Source organism: Poecilia formosa, unplaced genomic scaffold, assembly GCF_000485575.1.
Source record: "Poecilia formosa unplaced genomic scaffold, Poecilia_formosa-5.1.2 Scaffold2291, whole genome shotgun sequence".
In the NCBI taxonomy this organism is placed as follows: Eukaryota; Metazoa; Chordata; class Actinopteri; order Cyprinodontiformes; family Poeciliidae; genus Poecilia; species Poecilia formosa.
In genome coordinates, this window is record NW_006802230.1 from 3049 (window position 1) to 15807 (window position 12759).

The 12759-nt window shown below is 38.1% G+C and overlaps 1 protein-coding gene and 1 long non-coding RNA gene across 3 annotated transcripts; both read right to left on the reverse strand.

The window, feature by feature from the left end:
* Positions 1 to 788: 788 nt before the first annotated feature.
* On the reverse strand, positions 789 to 3313 carry LOC107835394 (uncharacterized). Its single transcript, XR_001661213.1, has 2 exons — positions 2290 to 3313; positions 789 to 1617 (listed from the first exon to the last, which is right to left on the reverse strand). It is a non-coding gene; the product is annotated as an uncharacterized LOC107835394 (long non-coding RNA).
* Positions 3314 to 4343: 1030 nt separating this feature from the next.
* On the reverse strand, positions 4344 to 12748 carry LOC103133134 (probable phospholipid-transporting ATPase IF). 2 transcript variants are annotated; one of them, XR_001661214.1, is made up of 3 exons: positions 12404 to 12748; positions 11450 to 11613; positions 4344 to 5585 (listed from the first exon to the last, which is right to left on the reverse strand). XR_001661214.1 is itself a non-coding variant. In XM_007544904.2 (2 exons), the coding sequence occupies exons 1-2, from the start codon at positions 11677 to 11679 to the stop codon at positions 5504 to 5506; spliced, it is 312 nt and encodes a 103-aa protein (XP_007544966.1). In that variant the 5' UTR covers positions 11680 to 12748; the 3' UTR covers positions 4344 to 5503. The 2 variants fall into 2 exon arrangements, 1 of the variants encoding a protein (XP_007544966.1); XM_007544904.2 differs by having other exon boundaries at positions 11450 to 12748.
* Between the last annotated feature and the right edge of the window lie 11 nt (positions 12749 to 12759).

Consider the following 12759-nt stretch of genomic DNA (forward strand, 5'->3'; position numbering starts at 1 on the left):
CACAATTATATTTTAGCAATTTATTTACCACAAACCCGGAGTGAGCAACTCCGTCTTCTACGTCTCCATTTTGGTCTGAAATGTCGCTAAACGGTTCACGACAGAGTACGAGCGTTAGCCGTTGTTAGCCGGTGGGCAAGGCTAACGTCCTGTCTTTAAGTCTGCGGCAGCTATTTTGTAAACTTATTAGAGATATTTCAGACCAAACTAGAGAGACAAAGGCTGGAATTTATCACCTAGAATTTGTAATACATAAATTGCATCAATTAATTTATTTTGAGACTACCAGTGAAAATGACCCGTTTACTAAAGATGGAGGATGTTGCTGTTTGAAGCAGCCAATCAGACGTCAGGATCTCCCCTAAAACCCGCCCAGAATTTGATGTTAGTTGACTGTTCATGATGGGCTTCAGCAGCACATAAATTCTTAAAGCATGAAATTATATATAGTTGAAATGAATACATTTAATTAAAGCATATAATTACCACTTTTTTTAGATTTAAAAAAGTGCCAATTTTGTACAACAGCTGTACAAACTGCAAAATGTTATACTTAATTTTACATTTTAATCAAACCTCATGTCTGAAAACTTTTAATCTCAAAAGTACTCCTACAAAATCCATCTACAAAGTTGAACTGTCTGGGTCTTGCAGGATTTTATCAGTTTTTCTTGATAATCTTCCTCTTAACATAAAAACATTGAGCTGGAATATAATCTGGATTCGTTTGGTAAATTGGTGTCTCCCTCAGGTCAGCAGTGAAATAAAAAAAATAAAAACTCCAACAATCGTTCTCATAAAAATGTATTTATTTAGCAAATGATATTTTAGCTCTAATGAATCCAGACAGGACGGACACAGAATGATTTATCAGTCGACAGAAGTGTGATGGAGGTTTATTCTAACTCAGGACACAGAGCTGCACAGAACTGATGGCTTTGACATTTTTATTCTAATTCTCTGATTCAATTAAGGAAACCTTCATTTGATTCGACTTTTAAAATGCATGTTGTTTGTTTTGGGCCATAAAGTTCAAACTTGGCTTGATTCTATTACACAAATATCTAAATTCAATCAAAGCTACTAGTTTGAGTCACTGAACGACTCGAACTTTTGCCCGATAAAAAAATCTCACGAGAAAAAAAACAAACTTATACAAAATTAGTTATGTTAGCAAAATTCAAGAGGTGTGATTAATATATTAAGGGCCAACTTTTTAAAAATGAATTTATGACATTTTAATACAACAGAGACTTAAGGCCATACAGAAAATAATAAATTATAAGTAATGAGGATAAAGTCAATATTACAAAAATAAAATCAAAATACAATGTGAGCATAAACTCATGAGAATAAAGTCAATATTATAATAAAATTCACTTTATTCTTGTATTTTTATCAACTTACTTTCATTTGACGGATTATACCAAGAAAAATAAAATAAAAAATACAAAAACTAAGAGAATAAAGCCATAATATTACCAGAATAAAGACTTTATTCTCATATGAGTTTATGACTTTATTCTCGTAATCTTTATTTTCTTAGCATAAATACTCCATTGTACTTAAAGGCCTTAATTTAGATAAATTTAAGACTTTTTAAGTATGTGTGGACACCTGTTAATATTTATTTTAAGCCTTTTTTGGCCAGCAGCTCTACTCACTCTGACCACAAGGGGGCATTATATCTGTAGTTTCCTGTATGGTTTTGCCCTCATCCTCCATCTGCAAACTTCGTGCAGAAAACGAGGTAAAGCAGCGAGATCAACGCAGAAATAAGAAAAACATCCAAACCTGGAGACGGCTCTATAGTCCTGATGTGAGCTGGAGACATTTTGAACCAAATCTCTGGATTTTATTTTCCACACAGCCAAAAAAAAAAAAAGAAAAACAGCTGGATTTCTGACTACGTTAAATAAGGAAAAGGGACGACCCCTGATCTCTTTCATCTTTCAGATGCAAATGTTGTGATAAAAGGGGAACCGACCATTTAAACAGAAGTGTTTAACAAGAAATGAGGAACAGGAAACGATAGACTGTCAGATAAAAGATGTTTGAGTTGCATGATGGGAAATGTAGTTTAAACACTTCAAACATTATGTCTTCAACCGAGCCATCAAACGCTTTTAAACTGTTCAGATGTCAAATCGATACAGTAAAGCTAAAACGATCAAAATTTTAACAGCTTATAAACATTTAAACCAAATGAAATTAGAAAAGTAAAACTCCTATAATGTTTTATTATGAAAAATGTGTTCTTTTGGTTTATTTTTTTCAGTGTTGGTACACTGAAAAATGGCCTTTACACCTTTTTCCTTCCTCTAAACTTTCCCTTAATGTGACTGGATGGATCGTTCAGAGCAACTAGCTTCTTCAGCTAATTGGCGATGATGGAATAGTAACATTTCTGTATTAAATGTTTTTTTCAATCATCTTTAGTAATATTTTTGTTTTCTGTGAAACAGTTTTAAATATCATTGGATTTAATTACAACACTTCCCACCAATGGAGCATCTATATCTACCTTCAGGCAGGTTAGGTTGTAAGAATGGTTCATGTTAACTACAATACCCATGATGCAACTCAGTCAGCTGGTTGCATTAGGGAAAGATTGGCTTCTAGTCCACTTTAACTGCTTCCTAATGTCACAAAAATACTTGATTCAACTGCTTTCCACAAAACGCTCCAAGAAACTTGATAATTTTATTTAAACAGCATCAATGAGTGAAGGTCCATCCTGGTAGATCAGCAACTATGAGGTCAGCTGGTTGAAAGAGCATTTTAGTAAATTATCATTTAATTATTCAAACTGGACATTTGCCTTTAAACTCCATGAACCAATAATGGGATATATGCAAGAAAAACAACAACAACAAAAAAACTAATTACAGCTATAATAAATACACCTTCCCATCATCAGTCGCACCTGTTCGTGTTTCTTACAGAAAATAAACAAGAATATTCAAATAATTAGCAAATGGAAACCGATTCCTGTTCTTCCTGGGTGTGCTGAGGCTACTGGTGTCCAGTTTAAACCAGTTAGTCGTCTTGGTGGGAATTAGTAGCCTTGAGGAAGCCTTAACACACACATTCACACACACAGAGGAAACATGTGGCGAAAAGAAAATAACAGCAAAAACGTGAATGATTTCTAAGAAGGTGTTAATGAATTTCTTTTAAAGCAATGAGAAGCAAGAAAATGTGATATTTTTGATATGTGGTTTGTGCAAACGCTCAGCTTTTCTTTCTGAAGGAATTTTCCTGAACATGTGAAAACATTCTTCTGTCTATTTTCACCGCAAAAACACTAAATATTACCGACTAATTTGGTTTAATTTCTAGTGCAAACATCTTAATATGAGACAAAACTAACTTACAGGCAACTTCTCAGCAAGATACAGAAGTTTGTTTTGAGTTAATTCCTAAACATTGATGGAAAAGTTTCACTTATAACATGGGAAAAATGTTTTGTTATAAGTGAAATAATCTGCCAGTGGAACTAGAACTCGGTTGCTAGGAGACGGACTGGGCTTGTATGGGGTTGCTAGGTAACGGCAAAGTGCCGTCGAACTGATTCATATTTTTTATGAATTTTAAGGAATTATTGACTTAAACAAGCTCAAACATTTTGCTGAAAAGTTCATTGTAAATCAGTTTTTCTTAATTCAACTGTACTAAGATATTTGCACTAGAAACTAAACCAAACTTGGTAAGATTTTGTGTTTTCGCTGAGTTAAAGAGCATCATCCCCGACTTCCAAAAGCTTCTCAGCATAAGGCATAATGATAAATTATGACTCTGGGAAACGTTCAGGAACCTGGTTATGTGTTTTCCTGCCTTGTATCTTTAAAATAATCCCTGCGGTTTGTGGTTCTGTAACGCTAAGAGGCTTTTGGTCGCCAGGCTGATGGAGAAAAGGCATTTTTCACTTCAAAAACACAAAATCCTACTCAGTAGTTTGGTCTAGTTTCCAGCACAAATGTTACTAATTTACAAGAAACTTTTCAGCACAGTATATGAGCTTGTTTTAAGACAATAACTCTTTAATATTCATGAAAACTGCTAGTTGTAAATGAAACAATTGAAATAAACGTTTTTCCATCTTAAATGTCCATTTGCACTGGAAGATCAGTTCCCTTATAACTTGTCCTTTTTCATCATGATTAAGGCATTACTGAGTTAAAAACGCTCCTATATCTCCCTGAAAAGCTTGTCAGTTGGTTTTGCCTCATTTTAAGTGTACTGAGATATTTGTATTAGAAACCAGACCAAAACTACTTGGTGAGATTTTGTGTTTTTGCAGTGCGGGGAACAAGAACAAGGAAACAAGAGGCTCTAACAGCTTTCATCTGCAGTTCCATCACTTGTATTAATTATATGGCTTTTTTAAACATCCGGCCTCATCCGGGGAAATGAGAGGGAACAAAACAAAAACTACAACTATATGAGCTTCAATCAGGCACAAAAATAAAGAGCTACACTCCAGTCTTGATCCGGTCGGTCTTTGGTACCACAGTAGTTTATGTTGCAGGTCCCGGCAGAACCGCTGGATGCTACAGAACTCGTTCCCGTCTGACCGGGAGTTTAAAGGTGCAGCAGTGGATCGGACAGAATCCTGGAAGCAGCGGGATCTTCAGCTGAGCTTCGAGCATTTCTCACCGAAAAAACTAAACCTTACCAAGTATTTTTGTCTAGTTTCTTCTGCAAATGTCTGAGTTCACTTGAATTAAGACAAAACTGACTTACAAGTAACTTTTCAGCAGGAAGTAGGGGCTTGTTTTAGGTCAGTAATATTAATGAAAGGGTTCCAACTGATTATAATGGAGTGTAAGGGCCAAACTAAGAAAAAACATAAAAATACAATTTTCAAAATAAATTTGGACAAGAATAAAGTCAAAATAAAACGAGAATAAAGTCCAAATAATAGAACTTTATTCCCGTAATTTAATCTTTTCATGGTATCGTCTGATGGAGCTAGTACTTCAGTTAATATTAAGGCTTTATTTACTTTATAAAAGCTCCTGTGTCTTGATGAAAAGCTTCTTGTAAGTTAGTTTTGTCTTAATTCAACTGTACCAAGATATCTGCAGCTGAAACTTGACCAAAAATACTTGGTAAGATTTTGTGTTTTTGCAGTTTTAGCAACATTTGTAGAAAAAAAAAAGAAGTCTGGAACAGAGTAAGTTTGCTAAGTTTCATGTCTGTTTTCTGTTCAGAGGAAAGAAACCGATGCCTTTCTTGCTTTTCAAATGTGTTTTTCGGATCATCTTTCAGGAATCTGATATTTCCTGTTCGTGCGCTGATCGTATCTTCCGACGGGAGACGGCAAAACCAGGCCGACCCGTTTCATTTCCTCTGACGCTCGTCTCTTTCTAAGAATCGGAGAGCCGCAGGGACACAAAGACGCTGCGGACCCAATCCTGGCTGGTCCCCACTCATTCTAAACTGGAGTGGGCTCATAAAGCGGTACTGGTGTGTGTGTTAGGGGTGGCGGCCGTGGGAGTCAACAGCGGCTGGCCTCGATGGGCGACAGAGTCAGGATGGTGCGGTCATTGGAGTAGAAGTTCTCTGTGTCGCTCCAAGACCTGGAAACAGCAGTGACTGAAGGTTAGGAGACAGACGCAGTGCGTTAGTGTGTGTGTGTGTGTGTGTGTGTGTGGGAAACAGGAGAGCTGAGCTGTCAGTAGCTATAAAAACCAAAAATGATCCCAATCAATCAGGCTGGAGGAAGCAGAGCGGATGGGTGGATGGAGGAGGGAGGAGTTAGTGATGGGTGGATGAGTTAGTGGTGAGTTCCTGAAGTCTCTCCTCATTAAACCGTCGTTCAGCTTTTACGTTTAGTACGACAAGCGTTAGCAACCATTAGAAATTAAATGAACTGGTAATTAAGCTTCAGCACCAATTGACAGTAATTACAACTGTAACTAATCGATTATTCTGACCATTAATCAGACACAAAACTGCTGAGTAATGCTGAGTTTTTCTTTCAAGCACTTCCATTTTTAAAATAAAAAACAAATTTCTTATAATGCAACAGCAGAGCCTTCTGTTAGTGTACGCTTGTTCCTTTGCAGCAGGGCTGGGACAGTTAATTGATTAATCAGATAAAAGATTGGAACATTCTGCTGAGTTTTTCATTCAAGCGATTCAATTCCCTTTTTAAAATAAGAAAGTAAACATTTTAGGAATCAATAACTAATGACGTATCAACTTTGAGGGGTGGAAAATGTTGGATCAACTTTAGCCTCAGTGTAAATGTGGGCTGCAGAGCACACGGTTTTCATTAGTAACACCTGGGTTAATGTCTGATCCGCCTCTGAGCTGAGATGAGACTTGAGTCACTCAGCATGAGTAATAAAAAAGAGAAGAAAGTCATGAGTAACGGGCACCAGGTCACTGCCTCCTGCACAACCAACAAGAACGCAACAAGGTTTTTCTGAAAGGTAATTCAACACCCAACTCTCGTCTTTTCCAGCAGCCATTATACAGGGGTAAAACCAGCTGACCAAACCTGCTGGAGCTCTGCTGTGATTGCTCGGTAATGGGGGCGGGGCTTCACTGGGGTTGCTAGGTAATGGGGGCGGGGCTTCTCTAGGGTTGCTAGGTAATGAATGACTGTTAAAAACTGGGAGGATTTTGAAACAGCTCATTTTCCAGACACCAAAACACATGAACTTATTGCCAGAAAACAGCTGGGTGTTTCTTTTAAATGCTTGGGTTGATTTTAGAAGCAGCTGAAACTGAAATGGAAGCATAAAGACGAAGAAAATGTGAATTTTGCATAATAGTTCCCCTTTAAGAGTTGGTGAGGGGAAGAACGAGGCCACCCAGGGTCTCTGAGTCGGCCTGTGACTCAGATGGTGAATTAACCGGAGGCGCTCACATGCGCTACATCACTATCTCAGCTCGTCTAACAGAGGGAGGAGGAAAACAAAAAAACAAGCATCTGAGCTCTGAAAGCATCTCTAAGCCAAGACGACCCTCAAAAAGCTTCAGGGAACACGAACCGAGAACAGAACAGGCCGATTTCTGACAAACTCACTGGGGACATTAGCGGCACATGAATAATTAATTTGAGATTAATGCAGACTGTAGACACAGAAGGACAAAAACACACACAGGAGAAGGAGAGCGACAGTGACAAGCAGATCCAGGTAACATTGTATACAAAATACCAGCCCAATGCAACAAAACGGTTGGAGTGTTCTTGTTTTGTACTTCCTGTCGGATGGGGGCGGTTTTTCCAACTCCGCTCGGCTGGAACACCAGGAATTATAAAACAAGCACACCCTTCATGTTGGCCTCTTCTCAGAAGCAGGTATAAGGCTTCAGCATCCAATGACAAAATGGTCAGCAGATACAGGAAGTAGCAAAAAAAAGAAAAACGCTCCAGAAGTAGAACTACATTTCCCAGAAGCCACATTCCTTCACTCTCCGATTTTTACCGAATTTTGGTTCTTAAAACAAGTGAGCCGAGCCATAACTGAGATGATGCACCACTAATAATTTTTTTTTTACATATTTTATTATATACAAGTAGTGGTGGTTTGTTCAGTTGTGAGACAAATAATACTTTTCTGCTATGGTCGTATTATTAAGGCATTAAGGCCAAATTCACTCTACATTACCTTTTAAACATTAATAATCCTTTTTCTCAATCTGAAAAGATAACTGTAGATGAAAGAAGGTATTTGGTTTGCATATTTTGATACTCCAACTACTTCTCCTCCATCTGCAGAGTCAGGACAGACAAAGCAATGCAGAGGGATAAAACAACTGCAGATTCTATTTATTGACTTCATTGTTTCCATTATAGTAAAAAGCCGACCGCTGCAATATACATTACGTCCCCCGGTGTTTTCTTAAATCCTGTGGGAGGGGACAAATTGGTTGTGATTTGTCACTTGGAGGAAACCAATTGGTTGCTTCGTGCCAAGGTCAGAAAACAAATCAATCAACCCCACAGGAGGCAATTCATCTAAATTGAATCATCATTTAATGGAAAAATCTCAGCCTGAAGGTCTGTGTTTGTTTCAGAGAACTGACCCTGACAGCAACACCGCACAGCCGCAAGTAGGGAAACGTGTTCACCTAAAAATACTGTCAATATGCATCTGCTGCAACACACAGAGAGAGACGCACCAATCAGAAAATGGAGGCCAATTTCAGGTCTGCAGGTTTGGTAGAGCTTTGGTTTTGATTCGTTCTTTAAAAAACTGCATTCATGAAACTGTTTTTACAAGAGTTATATCAGAGCAAAAGGGATGTAAAACTAAAGTCACTATAACAAGTTTTTACTGGTAATTTAAACAAAGACAATAATGTATTCCCATTCCAAACTGTCTTTACCGAAATGAAGGTTGTTTAAACACCTGATAGTCGGGAGATTCGCTTTGGTTGGGGACCAAAGTTGCATAAAACATTTATTTTATTTTTGGCTGCAGTGGTTCTCTTTCACCCTCCACTGAGTCAAACGATAAAACTCTTTGAGAAACCTGTTCCCCTCCTCGCCTGTGGGGGCGCTGCACCAAGTGAAGAAGACACTTGGCGCCACTTCCTTCTTCATGACATATAAACAAAGACGGAGTAGCGACAGAAATTAGTGATTGCAGGATTTCCTGTTTGTCTTTGGTAAAAGACAACGAACCATTTCTCCTGCTAGCGCTAGCTTGCCACGTTTGTTTTCCCAGAATGCTCTGTGTTGTAGTCCACTTCCTGATTTGGAGCGGTCTCTGGTCTGCTTGGTGTTCACATATTAATTTCCATTAACTATAAAATTGACCAGATTAAAAATACGAAAATAAATTTACTTCATAGAAAAGTGCCAATTTTTAAAAGTTTTTACACTTTTTTTTCCAGCTGTAAAAATTTTGTGTTTACCACAAAACTGCGATGGAAACACTTTTTCGCATCATGCTAATTTGTCTACAGCAGCAGAGAGACTGTTTATGGTCACTGGGCTCTTGGGACAATGTGGAAAAGTGTTTGCATCCGTCGTCATTTTAAGTTTTTCTCTCTCTCAGCCATAAGGAAGAGAGTATCAATAAAAATCACAAAAACTATAATCAATAATTAAGCTACAAACTGATCAAATTGGTCAAAGTAAAAATTCTTGGGCATTCTTTAATTTCCACTGCAGATTTTCCCCTTACAAATACACACATTAATTTAAAAAAAAAAATAAAGGAAATTTGGCAACAGGAGACAGGAATGTAACATCTTCATTACTGATCTAATCAATATCTGGAGTCCTGAGACGTTTGGAGAAGTATCGACAGGTCAGCAGAACGGGCTGGTCACGTCGTCTGATCAATAATCACACTGATCAATGCTGGGATTCAGGTGGACACAATTATAAAAAGTGCAAAGAGCTGCAAACTGAGAGCCCAGCCTCCAAACCGTGAAGTAAAACCTCAACATTTCATCAAACCTCCTGGATCTGCAGCTGAAAGAACGTCCCGCTACGTCACCATCACTCCTACATATCATCTGGGGACCCACAATGCATTGCTGCCCAGTGAAATTAAAACATTAATAAAGAAAGAGTCTACTTCCCACCACTTTTTGTAGCTAAATATTTAATGTGTATAGTGTCAGTAAGCATTTAATATTTGGATACTTTATGATTATACCAGCCAGCCATTATCACTGCGATGAGGTTTCGGCTACAGATACAGCGTTGGCCGAAGCCGACCGGATATTTCATGAAGTAGTGATGTTGTCTGTTAAAGTGCATAACAAACTAAAGGATTTTCCCTAAAAAACCCGCTCCCCGTCTGGACATCAAACGCTCATTTAAGGAAGAATCACAGAAGAACAGAGACAATCAAGGCAGACAACACAACAGATCATAGCACATGGCAGAGACACACAAATGGCAAATACATTAGCAAAGGCGTCGGTTTTACAGACAGGACAGCCGAGCAGCTGCGTTTCCGTTGATCATGGAACCGCGCAAACTGGAATTACGAAAAGAAATCTGCTTAATGAGAGATGCCAATTTCAAAAAACAATAAAACTTTTTTAGTTTTACTGTTTTTCAGCTGCATCGAAATTTCCGTTTTTCACAAAACTGAAATGGAAATATTTTTTGTGTCATGCTGGTTTGTCTACTGCAGAAAATCGATTATCGGTAGTAACTGGCCTCCTTAGACGATGCGCATAAGTGTTTACATTCGTCGCCGCAAAGATTTTTAATGATTTAAGTGAACAAACTTATTCATGTGTGACTTTAATTACATTTTTACTTCAGAGTAAGAAATGCTCCTAATTGCAAAATGGTATTTTTTAGAAATAAGTGGAATTTTTATTGGAAACACATTACATGCATTTTGTGCAAGGAACGAGACTCGACAGCTGCGTTTCTGTTACAGATGAGAGAAAATGTCGAAAAAATACTGTTTTGCAACTGCAATGTTTCCGTTGAACAACAAATTAAATTAAAATCACATGTGAATAAGTTTGTTCACATGGCAAATCATTAAAAAACATCATCCTACTGCTACTTCCTGTCACTTCCTGGTCCTTCCCGCCAGCAGTGAGACCCGGTTCATATCGTGTCTTGTTCGCTTGTCACCATAAAAAAAAACTGCTAGATGATAAATTGTCCCAGAAGTTATTGAGATAAACAATAATATTGTTGTTTAATATAATGGCATAAGGACACATTCTCAAAGATCAACAAACTTTAAAATTAAATTGACTGGAACCGGAAGAGATTTTAAATATCAAAATAAATAATAAAACAGAAAAATAAATGAAAAAAGGAATCATGAATTTTCTCCAAGCAAAACTGTCCTTCAAAAAAAGGGCTAGTTAAGACCAGACTGAAAACTCATCAGTTTTTGGTAGAAAGAGAAAAGAAGAACGATAAATCGTGCTAATGGAAATCGTTGAGTTAGTTTTAATTTATCATGCAATTAAATGTTTTATTTTTTATTGCGACAAGCTTAAAAATGTTTCCATTGCAGTTTTGTGAAATACACCAATATTGATACAGCTGAAAAAAAGGTTTTTTTTCTAAATTGGCTTGTTTGCATCAAGTACATTTATTTTCATAATTCCAAGTAGCGCAGTCCTACGGTCGGTGGAAACGCAGCTGCTGACGTGTGAACCGCGATAAATAAAAATATCGTACCAAATTCTCCCTGGTCGACAGAAAACCATCGTACTCTGAAGCGTTAGCCGCTACATTTTTGGTTTCATTGCCTTTCCGACTCCAAACTCCGCTGGATGTGTGTTTAATCATGCCGTAACAGAAGAAGTCTGTAAGTGTTTGATCCACTCATCTTCAGCCTCAGACTCTTTCACCCTAGAACCACCGACACTCTGCTTCCGCCCAGCTCAGCCGGATCACGGGCTAAAACACTCGGAGCTGCTGCCCAAATCAAAAGACGGTTCATCGGGATTCATAATCATCGTTTCTCGTCGACGCTGCAGTCCTCCCCACCTGTTGCTGCGGCTGGATGTGTGGCAATTGTTGACGCTGGCCTTGCATTGTCCCGTCATTTGTTCCAGGAGGCGGGCCAGGCGGGAACAGCCGCTTTGCCCATGTTGGTAGCAGCACAGGGACTCCACACAGCTGAGGGCCTGCGCCTGGGGGGTGGATAGAGACTGCAGGAGAGCAGAGACGGTGAGAGCAGGAAGAGCCAGAACAGGTGTGTGAAAAACAGGAAGCATGGGTTAGTGAAACATCATGAGCAGAGGGAAGAGAACAAGGCAGCAGGACAGATTGGTGGATAAAAACGGGAAAAAAAAACCAGAAGTTAGATCAAATAGATTTGTTTGTGTTATTGTTCAATAAGGGCAACGGGAAGATGATGCTGCATGCTGCCTGGGCGATGATGAATTACAGGGAACACACACAACATGCAACAACAAAACGGGACCAACAGGACCGTACAGACTGCTACACCGGAAAACAAGAGCCCTAAATAAAATCCTGAAAGTATCAGGAAAGAAAATACAAAAATAAAATCATGAGGAAAAGTCGCATGAGAATAAAATAGAAAGGATACGAGGATAAAGTCGTAGTATTTAATATAATATGGGAGGAGATATTTTTACTGCTTCTTATCCAATACAGGAGCTTCTCAATGAAGCTCATTGTCTGCATAAAAGTACATTTATTTTATTTAATAAAGGGAAACCCATATTGATTTATTCCACAAGGTGATACTTTTCAACTTTGATTATTGATTCCAGATCATGAAAAACTCAAAATTAATTCCTCAGTAATTGTGAATATTACAATAAAATGATTTCCATCAGACATTACATAGATATTGACTTAATAATGGTCACCTTTGCAAGTAGGTTAAGCCACAAATTTTGTGGGAAAGTTTGATGAAAGAAAAAATTCAAGTTAAAAAAAAAGCAGCAGCCTCAAACAAAGTACCAATACCTGGTTCAATGACAATGGTTCCTTTACTGGCCTGAACCCAGTAAAGAATCTGTGGGGATTATTGTCGAGAGGAAGATGAGAAACATCAGAGCCAACAGTGCAGACGAGCTGACTGGCAGTTTTAGATCAACCTGGGCGTTCTCAACACGTCAGCAGGAAACAAAGGCTGATTACCTCCAAGGAAAGCTGCAGAGATGCAGCAATATAAGAGACCTGAGGTATTCACTGCATACAACACATAATTCATGGACGGTTTTCCAAAGGCCTTCGTTTCCGTTTTTAAAAAATCCAGTTTTTCACCTTGCAGAAGTTTAAAAGCTAAAATATAATATTTATGTTTTGAAATCTCTCTTACA